General features: G+C 47.7%; 1 protein-coding gene across 2 annotated transcripts in view; it reads left to right on the forward strand.

Moving 5' to 3' along the window:
• ENTPD3 (ectonucleoside triphosphate diphosphohydrolase 3) overlaps nucleotides 1–19,415 on the forward strand; it is a 160,436-nt gene that overhangs the window by 75,295 nt on the left and 65,726 nt on the right. For both annotated transcript variants that reach the window (XM_063922331.1, XM_063922330.1), the window contains exons 4-5: nucleotides 9,224–9,374; nucleotides 9,559–9,718. In XM_063922331.1, coding sequence (XP_063778401.1) covers nucleotides 9,224–9,374; nucleotides 9,559–9,718 — 311 coding nt within the window. The remainder of the gene's footprint in view (nucleotides 1–9,223; nucleotides 9,375–9,558; nucleotides 9,719–19,415) is intronic.

Here is a 19,415-nt window from a genome sequence, read left to right on the forward strand (position 1 = left end):
GGACTAGAACCGGCCCTGATAATTGATTACATAATATTGTTCTTTACAGGTGGACTACATGTCCCGGCAAGACTGCCCAGACCTGACACTGTTGAACCACAAGTGTTAGCATGCCCAGATATTGAGAGCCCGCTGGCACAAAGACAGTAACACACACTGAGTATTGTATTATTTTATTTCCTAAAAACACTCCTAAACAGCTCTCGTTTACCCATTTATCACTAACAAAATGACAGGGTTCATCTCCTCTTTGTTCCATGTAGCATCCCTGAATTTTGGCAATACAAAAACACACAGGTACTGCTCCTCCGAGAGCCCCATCGTGAATAAGAGGTCACTTGGGACACTCTCGATAGGAATATATAGGGACGTGCGGACTGGTCAGAGAGTGGGAATTGCCACAAATGGAAGCTAGTTGTCCTTGGAGAAGGAGAACCTAATTTTTGGGAGTCTCCACTTCCCTAGGAATTCCAACCCTGGGCTAATTCTTTTGTGGCTAGTCCTCGCGTTATAGCGTTATCTTGCCTGTCTTGTTCAGCCTAGTTCTGCTTATTGTACAATAGGGAGGACCCCACATTGTTTCCCACCCTATTTTCCAATACCAGCCTACACTCAGAGGCCCGGGACTGGTTAATTATTTGGGGGGACCCCACGCAATTTTTTTTATTTTTTGCAACCCTTTTAAAACTTGATCAACATGATCTGTGCAGTCCTTTAAATCCAGTGCATATTGATGGTGGATTCTATCGTAAACAGGTGATCTGACAGGGTTTTAGATAGGAAATTTGCGATGGACATCACTGTTGGATTTCTGATGAATCTGGATTAAGGGCCTCATTTGCATGGAGAAGAAAATATCCAAGGGCCTATATTGGAGCAGTGGCCAGAGCCATGTGGGTGTGTAACCCCTACGCTATCAGCCCCAATGTCTCCCTACATACATTTAAAAAAAAAACAAGCAGAATGTGTGGGGAAAAAATAGAAATATAATTTTAATACTTATGGTTTATACAAAAATGATTACTGTGCTTAGTGCACTGACAAAAAAGATATTTAGTATATATTATATAAAATATCTGTGTTTGCTTTCAATTGATTAATACACAAGAGACTTGCTTCAAACCAACCAGAATAATATTTTACTTCATTTCATTTAAAAGTAATACACATATACACACTTAAATCATGGCAACAAATGATTATTCACGTAGCACAAGCTGTAATTGTAACATGTGCAACTTTAAAATGTAACAAAATACGTAAAACATGAAAAAGAGCTTGCTATAAAGTGAATAGACTGAGCTTCAAGCAGCTAATGGGACACCAGTGTCACTTGAATCCTAAACAGACTGCTAATGCAGTTTTCTCTAACGTCCTAGTGGATGCTGGGGACTCCGAAAGGTCCATGGGGGGGATAGCGGCTCCGCAGGAGACTGGGCACAAAGTAAAAGCTTTAGGACTAGCTGGTGTGCACTGGCTCCTCCCCCTATGACCCTCCTCCAAGCCTCAGTTAAGATTTTGTGCCCGAACGAGAAGGGTGCAATCTAGGTGGCTCTCCTGAGCTGCTTAGAGTAAAAGTTTAAATAGGTTTTTTTATTTTCAGTGAGACCTGCTGGCAACAGGCTCACTGCATCGAGGGACTAAGGGGAGAAGAAGCGAACTCACCTGCGTGCAGAGTGGATTGGGCTTCTTAGGCTACTGGACATTAGCTCCAGAGGGACGATCACAGGCCCAGCCATGGATGGGTCCCGGAGCCGCGCCGCCGGCCCCCTTACAGAGCCAGAAGAGTGAAGAGGTCCGGAAAATCGGCGGCAGAAGATGTCCTGTCTTCAATAAGGTAGCGCACAGCACCGCAGCTGTGCGCCATTGCTCTCAGCACACTTCACACTCCGGTCACTGAGGGTGCAGGGCGCTGGGGGGGGGGCGCCCTGGGACGCAATGAAAATACCTTAAATGGCTAAAAATACATCACATATAGCTCCAGGGCTATATGGATGTATTTAACCCCTGCCAGTTTTCCACAAAAAAAGCGGGAGAAAGGCCGCCGAAAAAGGGGCGGAGCCTATCTCCTCAGCACACAAGCGACATTTTTTCCTCACAGCTCCGTTGGAGGAAGGCTCCCTGACTCTCCCCTGCAGTCCTGCACAACAGAAACAGGGTAAAACAAGAGAGGGGGGGCACTAAATTGGCATATTAATATATACAGCAGCTATATTAGGGAAAAACACTTATATAAGGTTATCCCTGTATATATATAGCGCTCTGGTGTGTGCTGGCAAACTCTCCCTCTGTCTCCCCAAAGGGCTAGTGGGGTCCTGTCCTCTATCAGAGCATTCCCTGTGTGTGTGCTGTGTGTCGGTACGCTGTGTCGACATGTATGAGGAGGAAAATGGTGTGGAGGCGGAGCAGTTGCCTGTGTTAGTGATGTCACCCCCTAGGGAGTCGACACCTGACTGGATGGTCTTATGGAAAGAATTACCTGATAGTGTCGGCACTTTACAAAAGACTGTTGACGACATGAGACAGCCGGCAAATCAGTTAATACCTGTACAGGCGTCTCAAACACCGTCAGGGGCTATAAAACGCCCGTTACCTCAGGTCGATACAGACACTGACACGGACACTGACTCCAGTGTCGACGGTGAGGAAACAAACGTATTTTCCAGTAGGGCCACACGTTACATGATCACGGCAATGAAGGAGGTTTTGAACATTTCTGATACTACAAGTACCACAAAAAAGGGTATTATGTGGGGTGTGAAAAAACTACCCGTAGTTTTTCCTGAATCAGATGAATTAAATGAGGTGTGTGATGAAGCGTGGGTTTCCCCCGATAAAAAACTGCTAATTTCTAAAAAATTATTGGCATTATACCCTTTCCCGCCAGAGGTTAGGGCGCGTTGGGAAACACCCCCTAGCGTAGATAAGGCGCTCACACGCTTATCAAAACAAGTGGCGTTACCGTCCCCTGATACGGCCGCCCTCAAGGAACCAGCTGATAGGAAGCTGGAAAATATCCTTAAAAGTATATACACACATACTGGTATTATACTGCGACCAGCAATCGCCTCAGCCTGGATGTGCAGTGCTGGGGTGGCTTGGTCGGATTCCCTGACTGAAAATATTGATACCCTGGACAGGGACAATATATTATTGACTATAGAGCATTTAAAGGATGCATTTCTATATATGCGAGATGCACAGAGGGATATTTGCACTCTGGCATCAAGAGTAAGTGCGATGTCCATTTCTGCCAGAAGAGGATTATGGACGCGACAGTGGTCAGGGGATGCGGATTCCAAACGGCATATGGAAGTATTGCCGTATAAAGGGGAGGAGTTATTTGGGGTCGGTCTATCGGACCTGGTGGCCACGGCAACGGCTGGAAAATCCACCTTTTTACCCCAAGTCACCTCGCAGCAGAAAAAGATACCGTCTTTTCAGGCTCAGTCCTTTCGTCCCCATAAGGGCAAGCGGGCAAAAGGCCACTCATATCTGCCCCGGGGCAGAGGAAGGGGAAAAAGACTGCAGCAAACAGCCTCTTCCCACGAACAGAAGCCCTCCCCCGCTTCTGCCAAATCCTCAGCATGACGCTGGGGCCTTACAAGCGGACTCAGGCACGGTGGGGGCCCGTCTCAAGAATTTCAGCGCGCAGTGGGCACACTCGCAAGTGGACCCCTGGATCCTGCAGGTAGTATCTCAGGGGTACAAATTGGAATTCGAGACGTCTCCCCCTCGCCGGTTCCTGAAGTCTGCTTTACCAACGTCTCCCCCCGACAGGGAGGCGGTATTGGAAGCCATTCACAAGCTGTATTCCCAGCAGGTGATAATCAAGGTACCCCTCCTACAACAGGGAAAGGGGTATTATTCCACGCTGTTTGTGGTACCGAAGCCGGACGGCTCGGTGAGACCCATTTTAAATCTGAAATCCTTGAACACTTACATAAAAAGGTTCAAGTTCAAGATGGAGTCACTCAGAGCAGTGATAGCGATCCTGGAAGAAGGGGACTATATGGTGTCTCTGGACATCAAGGATGCTTACCTCCATGTCCCAATCTGCCCTTCTCACCAAGGGTACCTCAGGTTTGTGGTACAGAACTGTCACTATCAGTTTCAGACGCTGCCGTTTGGATTGTCCACGGCACCCCGGGTCTTTACCAAGGTAATGGCCGAAATGATGATTCTTCTTCGAAGAAAAGGCGTCTTAATTATCCCTTACTTGGACGATCTCCTGATAAGGGCAAGGTCCAGAGAACAGTTAGAGGTCGGAGTAGCACTATCTCAAGTAGTACTACGACAGCACGGATGGATTCTAAATATTCCAAAATCACAGCTGATTCCGACGACACGTCTGCTGTTCCTAGGGATGATTCTGGACACAGTACAGAAAAAGGTGTTTCTCCCGGAGGAGAAAGCCAAGGAGTTATCCGACCTAGTCAGGAACCTCCTAAGACCAGGCCAAGTGTCAGTACATCAATGCACAAGGGTCCTGGGAAAGATGGTGGCTTCTTACGAAGCGATTCCATTCGGCAGATTCCACGCAAGAACTTTTCAGTGGGATCTGCTGGACAAATGGTCCGGATCGCATCTTCAAATGCATCAGCGGATAACCCTGTCTCCAAGGACAAGGGTGTCTCTCCTGTGGTGGTTACAGAGTGCTCATCTCCTAGAGGGCCGCAGATTCGGCATTCAGGATTGGGTCCTGGTGAACACGGATGCCAGCCTGAGAGGCTGGGGAGCAGTCACACAGGGAAGAAATTTCCAGGGCTTGTGGTCAAGCATGGAAACGTCACTTCACATAAATATCCTGGAACTAAGGGCCATTTACAATGCCCTAAGTCAGGCAAGACCTCTGCTTCAGGGTCAGCCGGTGTTGATCCAGTCGGACAACATCACGGCAGTCGCCCACGTAAACAGACAGGGCGGCACAAGAAGCAGGAGGGCAATGATGGAAGTGGCAAGGATTCTTCGCTGGGCGGAGAATCATGTGATAGCACTGTCAGCAGTGTTCATTCCGGGAGTGGACAACTGGGAAGCAGACTTCTTCAGCAGACACGATCTTCACCCGGGGGAGTGGGGACTTCACCCAGAAGTCTTCCACATGATTGTGAACCGTTGGGAAAAACCAAAGGTGGACATGATGGCGTCCCGCCTCAACAAAAAACTGGACAGATATTGCGCCAGGTCAAGGGACCCTCAGGCAATAGCTGTGGACGCTCTGGTAACACCGTGGGTGTACCAGTCAGTGTATGTGTTCCCTCCTCTTCCTCTCATACCAAAAGTACTGAGAATCATAAGAAGGAGAGGAGTAAAGACTATACTCGTGGCTCCGGATTGGCCAAGAAGGACTTGGTACCCGGAAATTCAAGAGATGCTCACGGAAGACCCGTGGCCTCTACCTCTAAGAAAGGACCTGCTCCAGCAGGGACCATGTCTGTTCCAAGACTTACCGCGGCTGCGTTTGACGGCATGGCGGTTGAACGCCGAATCCTGAAGGAAAAAGGCATTCCGGACGAAGTCATCCCTACCCTGATCAAAGCCAGGAAGGATGTAACCATACAACATTATCACCGTATTTGGCGTAAATATGTTGCGTGGTTCGAGGCCAGGAAGGCCCCTACAGAGGAATTTCAACTGGGTCGTTTCCTGCATTTCCTGCAAACAGGACTGTCTATGGGCCTCAAATTAGGGTCCATTAAGGTTCAAATTTCGGCCCTGTCAATATTCTTCCAAAAAGAACTGGCTTCTGTTCCTGAAGTTCAGACGTTTGTCAAGGGAGTACTGCATATACAGCCTCCTTTTGTGCCTCCAGTGGCACCTTGGGATCTCAATGTAGTTTTGAGATTCCTAAAATCACATTGGTTTGAACCACTCACCACTGTGGACTTAAAATATCTCACATGGAAAGTGGTAATGCTGTTAGCCCTGGCTTCAGCCAGGCGTGTCTCAGAATTGGCGGCTTTATCCTATAAAAGCCCTTACCTAATTTTTCATACGGACAGGGCAGAATTGAGGACTCGTCCTCAATTTCTTCCTAAGGTGGTTTCAGCACTTCACTTAAACCAGCCTATTGTGGTGCCTGCGGCTACTAGGGATTTGGAGGATTCCAAGTTGCTGGACGTAGTCAGGGCCCTGAAAATATATGTTTCCAGGACGGCTGGAGTCAGAAAATCTGATTCGCTGTTTATCCTGTATGCACCCAGCAAGCTGGGTGCTCCTGCTTCTAAGCAGACGATTGCTCGTTGGATTTGTAGTACAATTCAGCTTGCACATTCTGTGGCAGGCCTGCCACAGCCAAAATCTGTAAAAGCCCATTCCACACGGAAAGTGGGCTCATCTTGGGCGGCTGCCCGAGGGGTCTCGGCTTTACAACTTTGCCGAGCAGCTACTTGGTCAGGGGCAAACACGTTTGCTAAATTCTACAAATTTGATACCCTGGCTGAGGAGGACCTGGAGTTCTCTCATTCGGTGCTGCAGAGTCATCCGCACTCTCCCGCCCATTTGGGAGCTTTGGTATAATCCCCATGGTCCTTTCGGAGTCCCCAGCATCCACTAGGACGTTAGAGAAAATAAGAATTTACTTACCGATAATTCTATTTCTCATAGTCCGTAGTGGATGCTGGGCGCCCATCCCAAGTGCGGATTGTCTGCATTACTTGTACATAGTTATTGTTACAAAAATCGGGTTATTGTTGTTGTGAGCCATCTTTTCAGAGGCTCCTTCTGTTATCATGCTGTTAACTGGGTTCAGATCACAAGTTGTACGGTGTGATTGGTGTGGCTGGTATGAGTCTTACCCTGGATTCAAAATACTTCCTTATTGTGTACGCTCGTCCGGGCACAGTATCCTAACTGAGGCTTGGAGGAGGGTCATAGGGGGAGGAGCCAGTGCACACCAGCTAGTCCTAAAGCTTTTACTTTGTGCCCAGTCTCCTGCGGAGCCGCTATCCCCCCCATGGACCTTTCGGAGTCCCCAGCATCCACTACGGACTATGAGAAATAGAATTATCGGTAAGTAAATTCTTATTATAATTCACGGGGTTACCAATAGCAATAGTATGGTGCTGCAATATAATAGATGGTTCGGATTTGGCACCAATACTGCTTCAATAGACTACCTGTGTAGTTAGCAGTCGTACAGTTACCAATGGCAATGGTGCAGTCCCGCAGTAGAATGCTTAATTTAACTTTGAGGGAATATGTCCGACTCACCTGTCACTGGCGTCCCAGTGCAGGGTGGATTCCCAGCAATGTATTTACACAAACAAACAAACAAACAAACAAACGGGAACAGTTGAAGAAAACGTGGGCTGTCAGTTAATAGTTACCCCTCCAGGTAGGCACTCAGCATGAGTGTGGAGAACAGTCACCGCCGGCACTATACTTGGTTCAGACTTGAGAAAGGGGGTAATTCTGAGTTGATCGCAGCAGGAACTTTTGGGGTAATTCTGAGTTGATCGCAGCAGGACATTTTTTTAGCAGTTGGCCAAAACCATGTGCACTGCAGGGGAGGCAGATATAACATGTGCAGAGAGAGTTAGATTTGGGTGTGGTAAGTTAAATCTGCAATCTAAATTGCAGTGTAAAAATAAAGCAGCCAGTATTTACCCTGCACAGAAACAAAATAACCCACCCAAATCTAACTCTCTCTGCAAATGTTATATCTGCCCCTCTGCAGTACACATGGTTTTGGCCAACTGCTAAAAAAAAGTCCTGCTGCGATCAACTTAGAATTACCCCCTTTGTTAGCAGTTGGGCAAAACCATGTGCACTGCAGGGGGGGCAGATATAACATGTGCAGAGAGAGTTAGATTTGGGTGGGTTATTTTGTTTCTTTGCCGGGTAAATACTGGCTGCTTTATTTTTACACTGCAATTTAGATTTCAGTTTGAACACACCCCACCCAAATCTAACTCTCTCTGCACATGTTATATCTGCCTCCCCTTCAGTGCACATAGTTTTGCCCAACTGCTAACAAAGTTCCTGCTGCGATCAACTCAGAATTACCCCCAAAGTTCCGAGAGCAGACGGGACGAAACGCATTGACGCCATCCCTAATTAGAGCTTGGTTTCCACACTAGTGATTTATTACCGGCACCAGTGCCCTTGCTATTTGTGGCTGATCATCTTTCCCGGTATTTAGAGTTACAACACCTCCACCCGCCAGGACAGAATATCTGAACCAACTATAGTGGTTGGTTTTGCCTTTTTAAAATGAATGGCACTCCAAAAATAAGGGCAGCCTCACTGTAATTTCCGCAGAGCGTGCAGCTCACAGGCTGTTATTAGTATTACATATTACAAAAATCACCCTTTGCAGTCTTTCTCACATAGGTGTGCGCAGGGGTGGTGCCTGGTGCGCACAGGCACCCCCTAATGTGTGGCACCCCAATCTCACATGCCTGATGCAGTGATCGCCGAGCAGGCTGATTACTGTCCCCTCTGCGCTGCACCCTGTCAGATCTGCATTACTGCCGGACGCCTGGGTTAATCAAGGGTGCCACCGCCACCGGCTTTCAAACTCCCGGCTCTACCTCCATGTACAAAAACAGCGTGATGTGATGTAATGCTGCTTGCACCTCATACCCGTCACACCCGCCACACGCCCACCTCTCTCCTTCTATGCTATGCCTATGCCAGCCACTGATGAGGATCAGCATGCAGCCAGCGTTCCTCTTAGGAAGACAAATTCAATATTGGCAGGCGGCTGGCAGCAGCATTGACACGTCACTCATTTTTCCAGCAGCAGCAGCAGTACTAGTCTGCGACTGTCAGTGTCAGTGAGTGACTGACTTGTAAGTAAGCTGCTGCAGCTTTCAGGGGAAAGAGAGGGGGATCCAGACCAGGCTGAGGAGAAGCAGTGTAATTGCAGTGAGTGCCATCAGGGGTGTTTGTTTGGTGCACACCGCAACATCTGACAACGAATCTGCTTTATTAGGATTGCTACAAGGGTGGATATTTTATATTGCGTTGACCGTCAATAGATGGTGCTAGACACGCCCAAAAGGTGGTGCTAGACACAGCACTCCGATGGTGCACCCCCTAATAAAATGTGCTGCGTACGCCTATGCTTTCTCATGTGTGAACTATTTACTGCTTATGTTTAGTTAGTTCTTTGGTGCATTCATAAACAAACTTTCAAGAAAACTAGACCAACCATTAATTTTTCATATATGTAAATCTGAGATGACAGAATGATGCACAGCCTGACTTATATTTCCAGGCCTTGGGATTTCCAGCTTCGCTGATGAGCCTGAAAAAGCAGCAGACAACATTGACAACTGCATGAAGAAAGTAATAGATGTGATTCCTCTTAATCAGCAAAACAGCACCCCTGCTTATCTGGGAGCCACTGCTGGAATGAGGCTGCTCCGGTGAGTGTTTTAGTAAGTGTATAATGTCAGCCTAGTCATTTCCCTATCATGTCATGTGGAGGCATAGTTATAAAGAACAGTTGATATGAGACTAATACACCATGAAGGAGCATGCTAGCAAGTACTTGCACTGAAAATCCACTTTTCCAGTTTCTCAGCATTTTGTTTCCTGTAAACCACTTAGGTTGAAGAATGAAAGTGCCGCTCAAGGAGTCCTTACTAGTATTGAGAACTACTTCAAAACCCAGCCCTTTGACTTTAGAGGAGCTCACATCATTACTGGCCAGGAAGAAGGGGTGTACGGATGGATTACAGTCAACTATTTATTGGGAAATTTCTTGGAGGTGTGTGTAAAGTAATTTTATGCTTTCTCTTCTCCAATCTGCATATTCATGTATCAGTATTGGCATCTCTGGATATATTGATACTAGTTTGAAAAAGATCTGCATTCAAAGTAAAGGCTTCCAACCTTGGCCCTCCTTTCATGTATTACATGCCCATCAGGGGTGTGCCTATATTATTAGGCCATACCCATCAGGGGTGTCTCTTGCAGTAAGTTTTAAGGGTACAGACAAAATGTTGGTCTCTAGTTACTAAGAAGGCAGTTTGTTTGTTGCCAGTGATTTTTAGCTTGTGTTAGATCTAACAAGCATTTACATAACATTATGGGGGGAATTCAATGAAAAGTCGGTTGGGAGTCTGTTTTTTCCTGTCTATTAGATAGGAAAAAACAGACAACCAACTGACGTATATAAAGCTAATAAACATATTTTATTTATGTTGATAAATGTATGTTATTAAGGCATCATGTAGGTAAGGCTATAATGACTTAAATCATACAGAGTCACCAAAAGGAGGAGAGCTGGTCTACCTGGGTGCATCGTGTTGTGCAGCAGTGTTAGGGTCTCCTGCCCTGTGCTGCCACGTCGTCATGGCAACCGGGAGACAAGTGCTAGCGGAGTGGCCTGAGCGCAGTTGATACTCCGGTTCGGGTCTTTTGCTGTGCAGTGGTTACAGGCTTTGTGCACGGCAGGGGATCCAGTGCTGGTTTTTGTGCTCCCAGTCTGTGAGGTCTGAGTGGGGCGTGGACAGCACCTGCTATATAAGGCCTCTTCTCAGGTTAAGCAGATGCTGCTGAATCTTTGTTGGTTAGTCAGTTCCTGAAAGTTAGCCAGTACTGTGTAGCTTTGTATTTGTTTGTTGCTTACTGCAAATAGGCCTTGGGATTTGGTACTACACTCTGCCAATCCAGACCCAGTGAAGAAAGCCCTTGTGTCTGTGTCATTAGTGACCAAAAGGGTTTTTGATAAGCGGAAAAGACCCTGCAGCTTCAAATTAGGAGACTTCGTCTGGTTGTCTACCAAGAATTTGAAGTTGAGACAGCCATCTCATAAGTTAGGCCCCCGGTTCATCGGTCCTTATAAGATCACTAGGGTTATCAATCCGGTGGCATTTCAGTTAGATCTGCCCCGTTCTTTGGGTATCAATAAAACATTTCATTGTTCCCTTTTAAAACGGGCGATTAGTAATCCTTCTTCCAGTGGAAGACCTTCTCCTCTTCTGATACGTGGCCAGAGGGAGTTTGTTGTTGAAAGGATTCTTGACTCCAAGATGGTTCGGGGTCGGCTGTCATTTTTGGTGCACTGGAAGGGGTATGGCCCGGAGGAGCGGTCGTGGGTGCGCAGTTGTGATCTTCATGCCCCCAGACTGATACGCTCTTTCTTCTCGCAGTTCCCCGATAAACCCGGTGGTAGGGGTTCTTTGACCTCTCGTCAGAGGGGGGGTACTGTTAGGGTCTCCTGCCCTGTGCTGCCACGTCGTCATGGCAACCGGGAGACAAGTGCTAGCGGAGTGGCCTGAGCGCAGTTGATACTCCGGTTCGGGTCTTTTGCTGTGCAGTGGTTACAGGCTTTGTGCACGGCAGGGGATCCAGTGCTGGTTTTTGTGCTCCCAGTCTGTGAGGTCTGAGTGGGGCGTGGACAGCACCTGCTATATAAGGCCTCTTCTCAGGTTAAGCAGATGCTGCTGAATCTTTGTTGGTTAGTCAGTTCCTGAAAGTTAGCCAGTACTGTGTAGCTTTGTATTTGTTTGTTGCTTACTGCAAATAGGCCTTGGGATTTGGTACTACACTCTGCCAATCCAGACCCAGTGAAGAAAGCCCTTGTGTCTGTGTCATTAGTGACCAAAAGGGTTTTTGATAAGCGGAAAAGACCCTGCAGCTTCAAATTAGGAGACTTCGTCTGGTTGTCTACCAAGAATTTGAAGTTGAGACAGCCATCTCATAAGTTAGGCCCCCGGTTCATCGGTCCTTATAAGATCACTAGGGTTATCAATCCGGTGGCATTTCAGTTAGATCTGCCCCGTTCTTTGGGTATCAATAAAACATTTCATTGTTCCCTTTTAAAATGGGCGATTAGTAATCCTTCTTCCAGTGGAAGACCTTCTCCTCTTCTGATACGTGGCCAGAGGGAGTTTGTTGTTGAAAGGATTCTTGACTCCAAGATGGTTCGGGGTCGGCTGTCATTTTTGGTGCACTGGAAGGGGTATGGCCCGGAGGAGCGGTCGTGGGTGCGCAGTTGTGATCTTCATGCCCCCAGACTGATACGCTCTTTCTTCTCGCAGTTCCCCGATAAACCCGGTGGTAGGGGTTCTTTGACCCCTCGTCAGAGGGGGGGTACTGTTAGGGTCTCCTGCCCTGTGCTGCCACGTCGTCATGGCAACCGGGAGACAAGTGCTAGCGGAGTGGCCTGAGCGCAGCTGATACTCCGGTTCGGGTCTTTTGCTGTGCAGTGGTTACAGGCTTTGTGCACGGCAGGGGATCCGGTGCTGGTTTTTGTGCTCACAGTCTGTGAGGTCTGAGTGGGGCGTGGACAGCACCTGCTATATAAGGCCTCTTCTCAGGTTAAGCAGATGCTGCTGAATCTTTGTTGGTTAGTCAGTTCCTGAAAGTTAGCCAGTACTGTGTAGCTTTGTATTTGTTTGTTGCTTACTGCAAATAGGCCTTGGGATTTGGTACTACACTCTGCCAATCCAGACCTAGCAGTAAGACTGGAGTCAGTCGTTTAACTTGCTGGGGTTCTTTTGCTACTCTGTGAACTTAGCAAGTTTGCGGCTGTATTCTCAGACTTGCCTGCCAAAATCCTTTCTCACTGTGCAAGGTGTTCTGGTGTCAGTTTAGTGGCAGTAAGCTGAACCAGTGCACTGCAAGTGAGGACTAGGATTGTGGAGACTCTCCTTGTGTCTATTATTCCATCTCTGACCAAGGAGTTTACTGCCACACCCGTTGGTAACCCTTTAGGGTTTTGCTGTTGCCCTTAGCAACAGCATTTCGGGTTCTCTACGTATTAAAACACAACATCTTGCTTCTTTCCATCTGAGCACTCCTAATACTAGGGAGACACCCAGTTTCTTAGCCTCTGGGCTTCTCTGTTCACTTTGTGTTTATTTTGTTACCCTATCACCTTCTGTGTACGTAATGTCATATTCCCCAGTCTGTCTGTGAGTTCATTTGTTTTGCATCCCTCTCCGTTCAGACACCAGTACATTCCTGCAGGCACTGGTGTGCATAACATATTCAGCAGCCTAATACTCCTGTTGAAATTTTGTGGGAATATGGAGCATACCCCTCAAAATACTTTGCAACAGGTGGTCGATCAGGTGCAGGTCTTGACTCGACAATTTAATGATTTGTCCATTAAAATGCACACCTCCCAGGCCACTGGCGGAGCTCCCGCAGCAGCAGCACCTTCAGGGGTTAAGGAGCCGAAAGTAAATCTCCCGGATCGTTTTTCTGGAGATCGCTCGCAGTTCTTTTGTTTCAAGGAGAGCTGCAAACTATATTTCCAGCTTAGGCCTCAGTCTTCTGGGTCAGAGATTCAGCGGGTGGGCATAGTGATTTCCTTGCTACAAGGAGACCCACAGGTCTGGGCATATGGGTTGCAGCCTGACTGTCCGTCGCTTAAAAGTGTTGATGCTTTTTTTATGGCACTGGGCATGTTGTATGATGACCCTGACAAGACGGCCTCAGCCGAGGCTCAGATTTCGATCCTTAAGCAAGGGCGAAGGCCAGTTGAGGTTTACTGTACGGAGTTTCGGAGGTTGGCCCATGATACCCAGTGAAATGACCCAGCCCTGAGACACCAGTACCGAAGAGGTCTTTCTAACCAGATAAAAGACCAACTGGTACAATATCCCTTGCCTGATAGCTTGGATCAGCTCATGCAGTTATCCATCCGGGTGGATAGACGGCTGAGAGAGCGTAGGCTTGAAAGGGAGACCGAGGTTTCCTTCTTTCCCAAGGGAACCTCAGACTCTGAGGAATTTTCCGAGGAGCCTATGCAGATTGGGGCTACCCGCCTCTCCTCGCGTGAGAAGACGCGGAGGAGACAGCAGGGGTTGTGTTTGTACTGTGGGAATAAAGGTCATGTGGTAGTATCATGCCCAGAAAAGCCGGAAAACTTCAGGGCCTGAGGGTGATGGGAAATATCCTGTCAGGCCAGAAGTCAGAATTTCCCAAGAAGACTTTTATCATTCCGGTGACCTTGAAGATCCTCGGTCAAACTGTCAAGACTGAGGCCTTTGTGGACAGTGGGGCCGACGGGGTTTTAGAGATGAGCGGGTTCGGTTTTACTCGGTTTTACTCGGTTCTCAAAACGGCATCTAATTGGCTCACGGATGTCACGTGTTTTGGATAGCCAATAAGATTCGGTTTTGAGAACCGAGTAAAACCGAATCCGCTCATCTCTAGTTTTTATGGACCGCCAATTCGCCCTGAAACACTCTGTTCCCTTAGTACCCTTGGCATCGGAAATTGAGATCTGTGGGTTAAACGGGGAACCATTATCCCAGGGTAAAATTACCTCTTGCACTAGCCAGATTTATTTGTTTATTGGAGCCACACACTCTGAAAAATTGTCCTTTTATGTGACTGTCTGTACTTTTGCCCCGTTGGTGTTGGGGTTACCCTGGTTAAGGGCCCACAATCCTCAATTTGACTGGGTCTCTGGGGAGATTCTTAGTTGGGGTACTGATTGTTTCAGGAGTTGCTTGAGCCTTCCAGTCAGGCTTTCGCAGCTAAGTTTGCCAGGATTGCCAGGATGTTATGCAGATTTTGCGGACGTGTTCTCCCAAAAAGTTGCAGAGGTACTACCTCCCCATCGCCCCTATGACTGTGCCATTGATTTGTTGCCGAATGCTAAGCTTCCCAAGAGCAGGTTGTACTCCCTGTCACGTCCTGAGACTCAGGCTTTGGCAGAGTACATTCAGGAGAACTTGGCTAAGGGATTTATCAGACCTTCACAGTCTCCAGTTGGGTCGGGGTTCTTCTTCGTGGGTAAAAAGGATGGTTCGTTGCGACCCTGCATCGACTTCAGGGAATTGAACCGTATCACGATTAAAAACTCATACCCACTGCCTCTCATTTCGGTCTTGTTTGACCAGCTTCGTACTGCCACCATTTTTTCTAAGATTGACCTACGCGGTGCGTACAATCTAATCCGAATAAGAGAGGGGGATGAATGGAAGACTGCCTTTAATACCCACTCAGGGCATTATGAATGTTTGGTGATGCCTTTTGGGCTCTGTAATGCCCCGGCAGTCTTCCAGGATTTCATGAACGATGTGCTCAGGGAATATTTGGATAGATTCTTAGTTGTATACTTAGATGACATCCTAATCTTCTCCCATTCCCTGGAGGAACATCGGAAGCATGTACGCTTAGTCCTCCAGAAACTCAGAGACCACCGGCTTGGGGCAAAGCTGGAGAAGTGCGAATTTGAAGTTCAGCAAATCGCATTTCTAGGATATATTATCTCCCCAGAAGGTTTCCAAATGGAGGGTTCCAAGGTACAGGCAGTCCTGGATTGGGTGCAGCCCACTAGTTTGAAGGCGCTTCAGCGTTTCCTGGGCTTTGCGAATTTTTATAGACGATTTATCGCTGGATTTTCGTCTATAGTGGCGCCCTTGGTGGCACTCACTAAGAAAGGGGCGGATGTTGCTCACTGGTCTTGTGAGGCCAAAGCGGCTTTTGCCCGTCTCAAAAGGGCATTTGTCTCGGCCAAGGTGCTGCGACACCCAGATCCAGAGCGTCCTTTTGTGGTGGAGGTGGATGCCTCTGAGATGGGTATTGGGGCAGTGCTCTCTCAGATGGGAGTGTCTGATAATCGCCTTCATCCCTGTGCTTACTTTTCCCGTAAATTTTCGCCTGCCGAGATGAATTATGACGTGGGTAACCGGGAATTGTTGGCTATTAAGGATGCACTCGAGGAGTGGAGACACTGGCTTGAGAGGGCTAAGTTTGTGGTCTCAATTCTCACCGACCATAAGAATTTGGCATATTTAGAGTCAGCGAAGCGTCTCAATGCCAGGCAGGCACGATGGGCTTTGTTTTTTGCTCGCTTTAATTTTTTGATAACATATCGCCCTGGGTCAAAAAACATCAAGGCTGATGCGCTCTCGCTGAGTTTTGCTCCAATCCAGGAGACCACCGAGGAGCCATTGCCCATTGTGTCCCCATCATGTATTAAAGTGGGCATTACCCAGGACCTCTTGTCATTAGTCCTTAGAGCACAGGAGCAGGCTCCTCCAGACCTTCCGGTTTGTGCCTCCTAGGTTAAGACAGCGAGTGTTCCTGGAATTCCATGCCAAGAAGTCGGCAGGTCACCCGGGTATTGCCAGAACTCGGGAGTTGCTATTTAGGGCGGTGTGGTGGCCATCGGTGGCTAAGGATGTGGATCAGTGGGTTCGGGCATGTGACATCTGTGCCCGAAATAAGACTCCTAGAGGGGTTCCTGTTGGCCCATTACATACACTCTCTATTCCATCTAAGCCATGGACCCACATTTCAATGGATTTTGTGGTGGACTTGCCCAAATCCTCGGGGATGACAGCCATCTGGGTTGTCGTTGACAGGTTTTCGAAGATGGCGCACTTCGTTCCACTGGTTGGGCTGCCATCGGCCAGATGCCTGTCTGAATTATTTATGCTGCATGTTGTGCGCCTCCACGGGTTGCCACTTGATGTGGTCTCTGACCGCGGATCCCAGTTTGTGGCCAAATTCTGGAGGGCATTTTGTTCCGATCTCCAGATTTCTGTCAGCTTGTCGTCAGGCTACCATCCGCAGTCTAATGGGCAGACTGAAAGGGTGAACCAGTCCTTGGAGCAGTTCCTCAGGTGTTATGTCTCCAAGTGTCAGACTGACTGGGTTGCTCATCTGTCCATGGCGGAGTTTGCCTATAACAACGCGGCTCACTCTGCTACAGGGATCTCTCCCTTCCTTTGTGTGTATGAGCATCATCCTAAGGCCAATTCTTTTGACCCCCTGGACTCCACGCCTGGTGGTTCCTCTGTGGTTTCGGTCCTTAGGGGTATTTGGAGGAAAGTGAAGAAAGCCCTTGTGTCTGTGTCATTAGTGACCAAAAGGGTTTTTGATAAGCGGAAAAGACCCTGCAGCTTCAAATTAGGAGACTTCGTCTGGTTGTCTACCAAGAATTTGAAGTTGAGACAGCCATCTCATAAGTTAGGCCCCCGGTTCATCGGCCCTTATAAGATCGCTAGGGTTATCAATCCGGTGGCATTTCAGTTAGATCTGCCCCGTTCTTTGGGTATCAATAAAACATTTCATTGTTCCCTTTTAAAACGGGCGATTAGTAATCCTTCTTCCAGTGGAAGACCTTCTCCTCTTCTGATACGTGGCCAGAGGGAGTTTGTTGTTGAAAGGATTCTTGACTCCAAGATGGTTCGGGGTCGGCTGTCATTTTTGGTGCACTGGAAGGGGTATGGCCCGGAGGAGCGGTCGTGGGTGCGCAGTTGTGATCTTCATGCCCCCAGACTGATACGCTCTTTCTTCTCGCAGTTCCCCGATAAACCCGGTGGTAGGGGTTCTTTGACCCCTCGTCAGAGGGGGGGTACTGTTAGGGTCTCCTGCCCTGTGCTGCCACGTCGTCATGGCAACCGGGAGACAAGTGCTAGCGGAGTGGCCTGAGCGCAGCTGATACTCCGGTTCGGGTCTTTTGCTGTGCAGTGGTTACAGGCTTTGTGCACGGCAGGGGATCCGGTGCTGGTTTTTGTGCTCACAGTCTGTGAGGTCTGAGTGGGGCGTGGACAGCACCTGCTATATAAGGCCTCTTCTCAGGTTAAGCAGATGCTGCTGAATCTTTGTTGGTTAGTCAGTTCCTGAAAGTTAGCCAGTACTGTGTAGCTTTGTATTTGTTTGTTGCTTACTGCAAATAGGCCTTGGGATTTGGTACTACACTCTGCCAATCCAGACCTAGCAGTAAGACTGGAGTCAGTCGTTTAACTTGCTGGGGTTCTTTTGCTACTCTGTGAACTTAGCAAGTTTGCGGCTGTATTCTCAGACTTGCCTGCCAAAATCCTTTCTCACTGTGCAAGGTGTTCTGGTGTCAGTTTAGTGGCAGTAAGCTGAACCAGTGCACTGCAAGTGAGGACTAGGATTGTGGAGACTCTCCTTGTGTCTATTATTCCATCTCTGACCAAGGAGTTTACTGCCACACCCGTTGGTAACCCTTTAGGGTTTTGCTGTTGCCCTTAGCAACAGCATTTCGGGTTCTCTACGTATTAAAACACAACATCTTGCTTCTTTCCATCTGAGCACTCCTAATACTAGGGAGACACCCAGTTTCTTAGCCTCTGGGCTTCTCTGTTCACTTTGTGTTTATTTTGTTACCCTATCACCTTCTGTGTACGTAATGTCATATTCCCCAGTCTGTCTGTGAGTTCATTTGTTTTGCATCCCTCTCCGTTCAGACACCAGTACATTCCTGCAGGCACTGGTGTGCATAACAAGCAGAAAGCCCGAATCACAACATTTATACCATTGCAGCAGCTGCACTGGTCAGCAACGGGAAGCAGTCATGTCCTACTACTGGGATGAGCTCTGCAGCACCTCGCTAAGGGCTTGATTCTGAGTCACATGCAATCTGTTCGCAGTGTTGATGATCACATAGTTGAGCGATTATTATTGGCAACTACGCATGTGCGAAAAGTTTTGAAAAGCCCTACGGCCCGTGCATTATACTAAGTGTATAAAGTGGCTGTTTCACTCGGGAGAGCCGGTATCAGAAAGGTGACGTAAAAGTGATGGGCATTCCTGGGAGGTTGCTAGTAGTGCATGCAAATAGTAGTGCATGTTTAGTGGGCGTATTATGGGAGTGTTGTGGGCTTGGTAATGCAAGCGTCTATGTTCACAGAAGCACAGCCACGGTCAGATGGAGAAGCTGCACCTGCCATGGTGCTGGTTACAAGTGTTATTGCTGTGACCGATGGTGTCGATAAGGAAGCACCAATCATTATTACAGCATGCACGGGTACTGAAATTATGCATCTCAGTCCTTGCACATTAAGCTGCACAAATGAGCACAAGAGAAGAAGTGCCAATTCACATTACACCACACAGTAGTGCTGCTTATACACATTGCACCAGGTAGAACCTCCTATACACACTGCACCAGGTAGAGCATGTTATACATAGTGTGCCCGATAGAGCACATTCTACACTTTTCACCAGGCAGAGCACATTATTCACATTGGACAAAGTAAAGCACATTATACACATTGCACCAGGTAAAACACATTATACACATTGCACCAGGTGAAGCACATTATATATATATATATATATTGCACCAAGCAGAGCACGTTATACACATTGCACCAGGTAGAGCACGTTATACACATTGCACCAGGTAGAGCACATTATACACATTGCACTAGATAAAGCACATTATACACATTGCACTAGGTAAAGCACATTATATATATATATATATATATATATATTGCACCAGGCAGAGCACGTTATACACATTGCACCAGGTAGAGCACGTTATACACATTGCACCAGGTAGAGCACGTTATACACATTGCACCAGGTAGAGCTCGTTATTCACTTATACATATATATATAACTGCAGCAAATCCCAGTACTCCTGACAGACGTTACAATGACCCCAGTGCCATCCTAAATAAGTTAGACAGGCAATTTGTTAGAGGCGATATACAAATAAAGACACTGCACTACCACTA

The sequence above is a fragment of the Pseudophryne corroboree genome, chromosome 5, assembly GCF_028390025.1.
Source record: "Pseudophryne corroboree isolate aPseCor3 chromosome 5, aPseCor3.hap2, whole genome shotgun sequence".
Taxonomy (NCBI): domain Eukaryota; kingdom Metazoa; phylum Chordata; class Amphibia; order Anura; family Myobatrachidae; genus Pseudophryne; species Pseudophryne corroboree.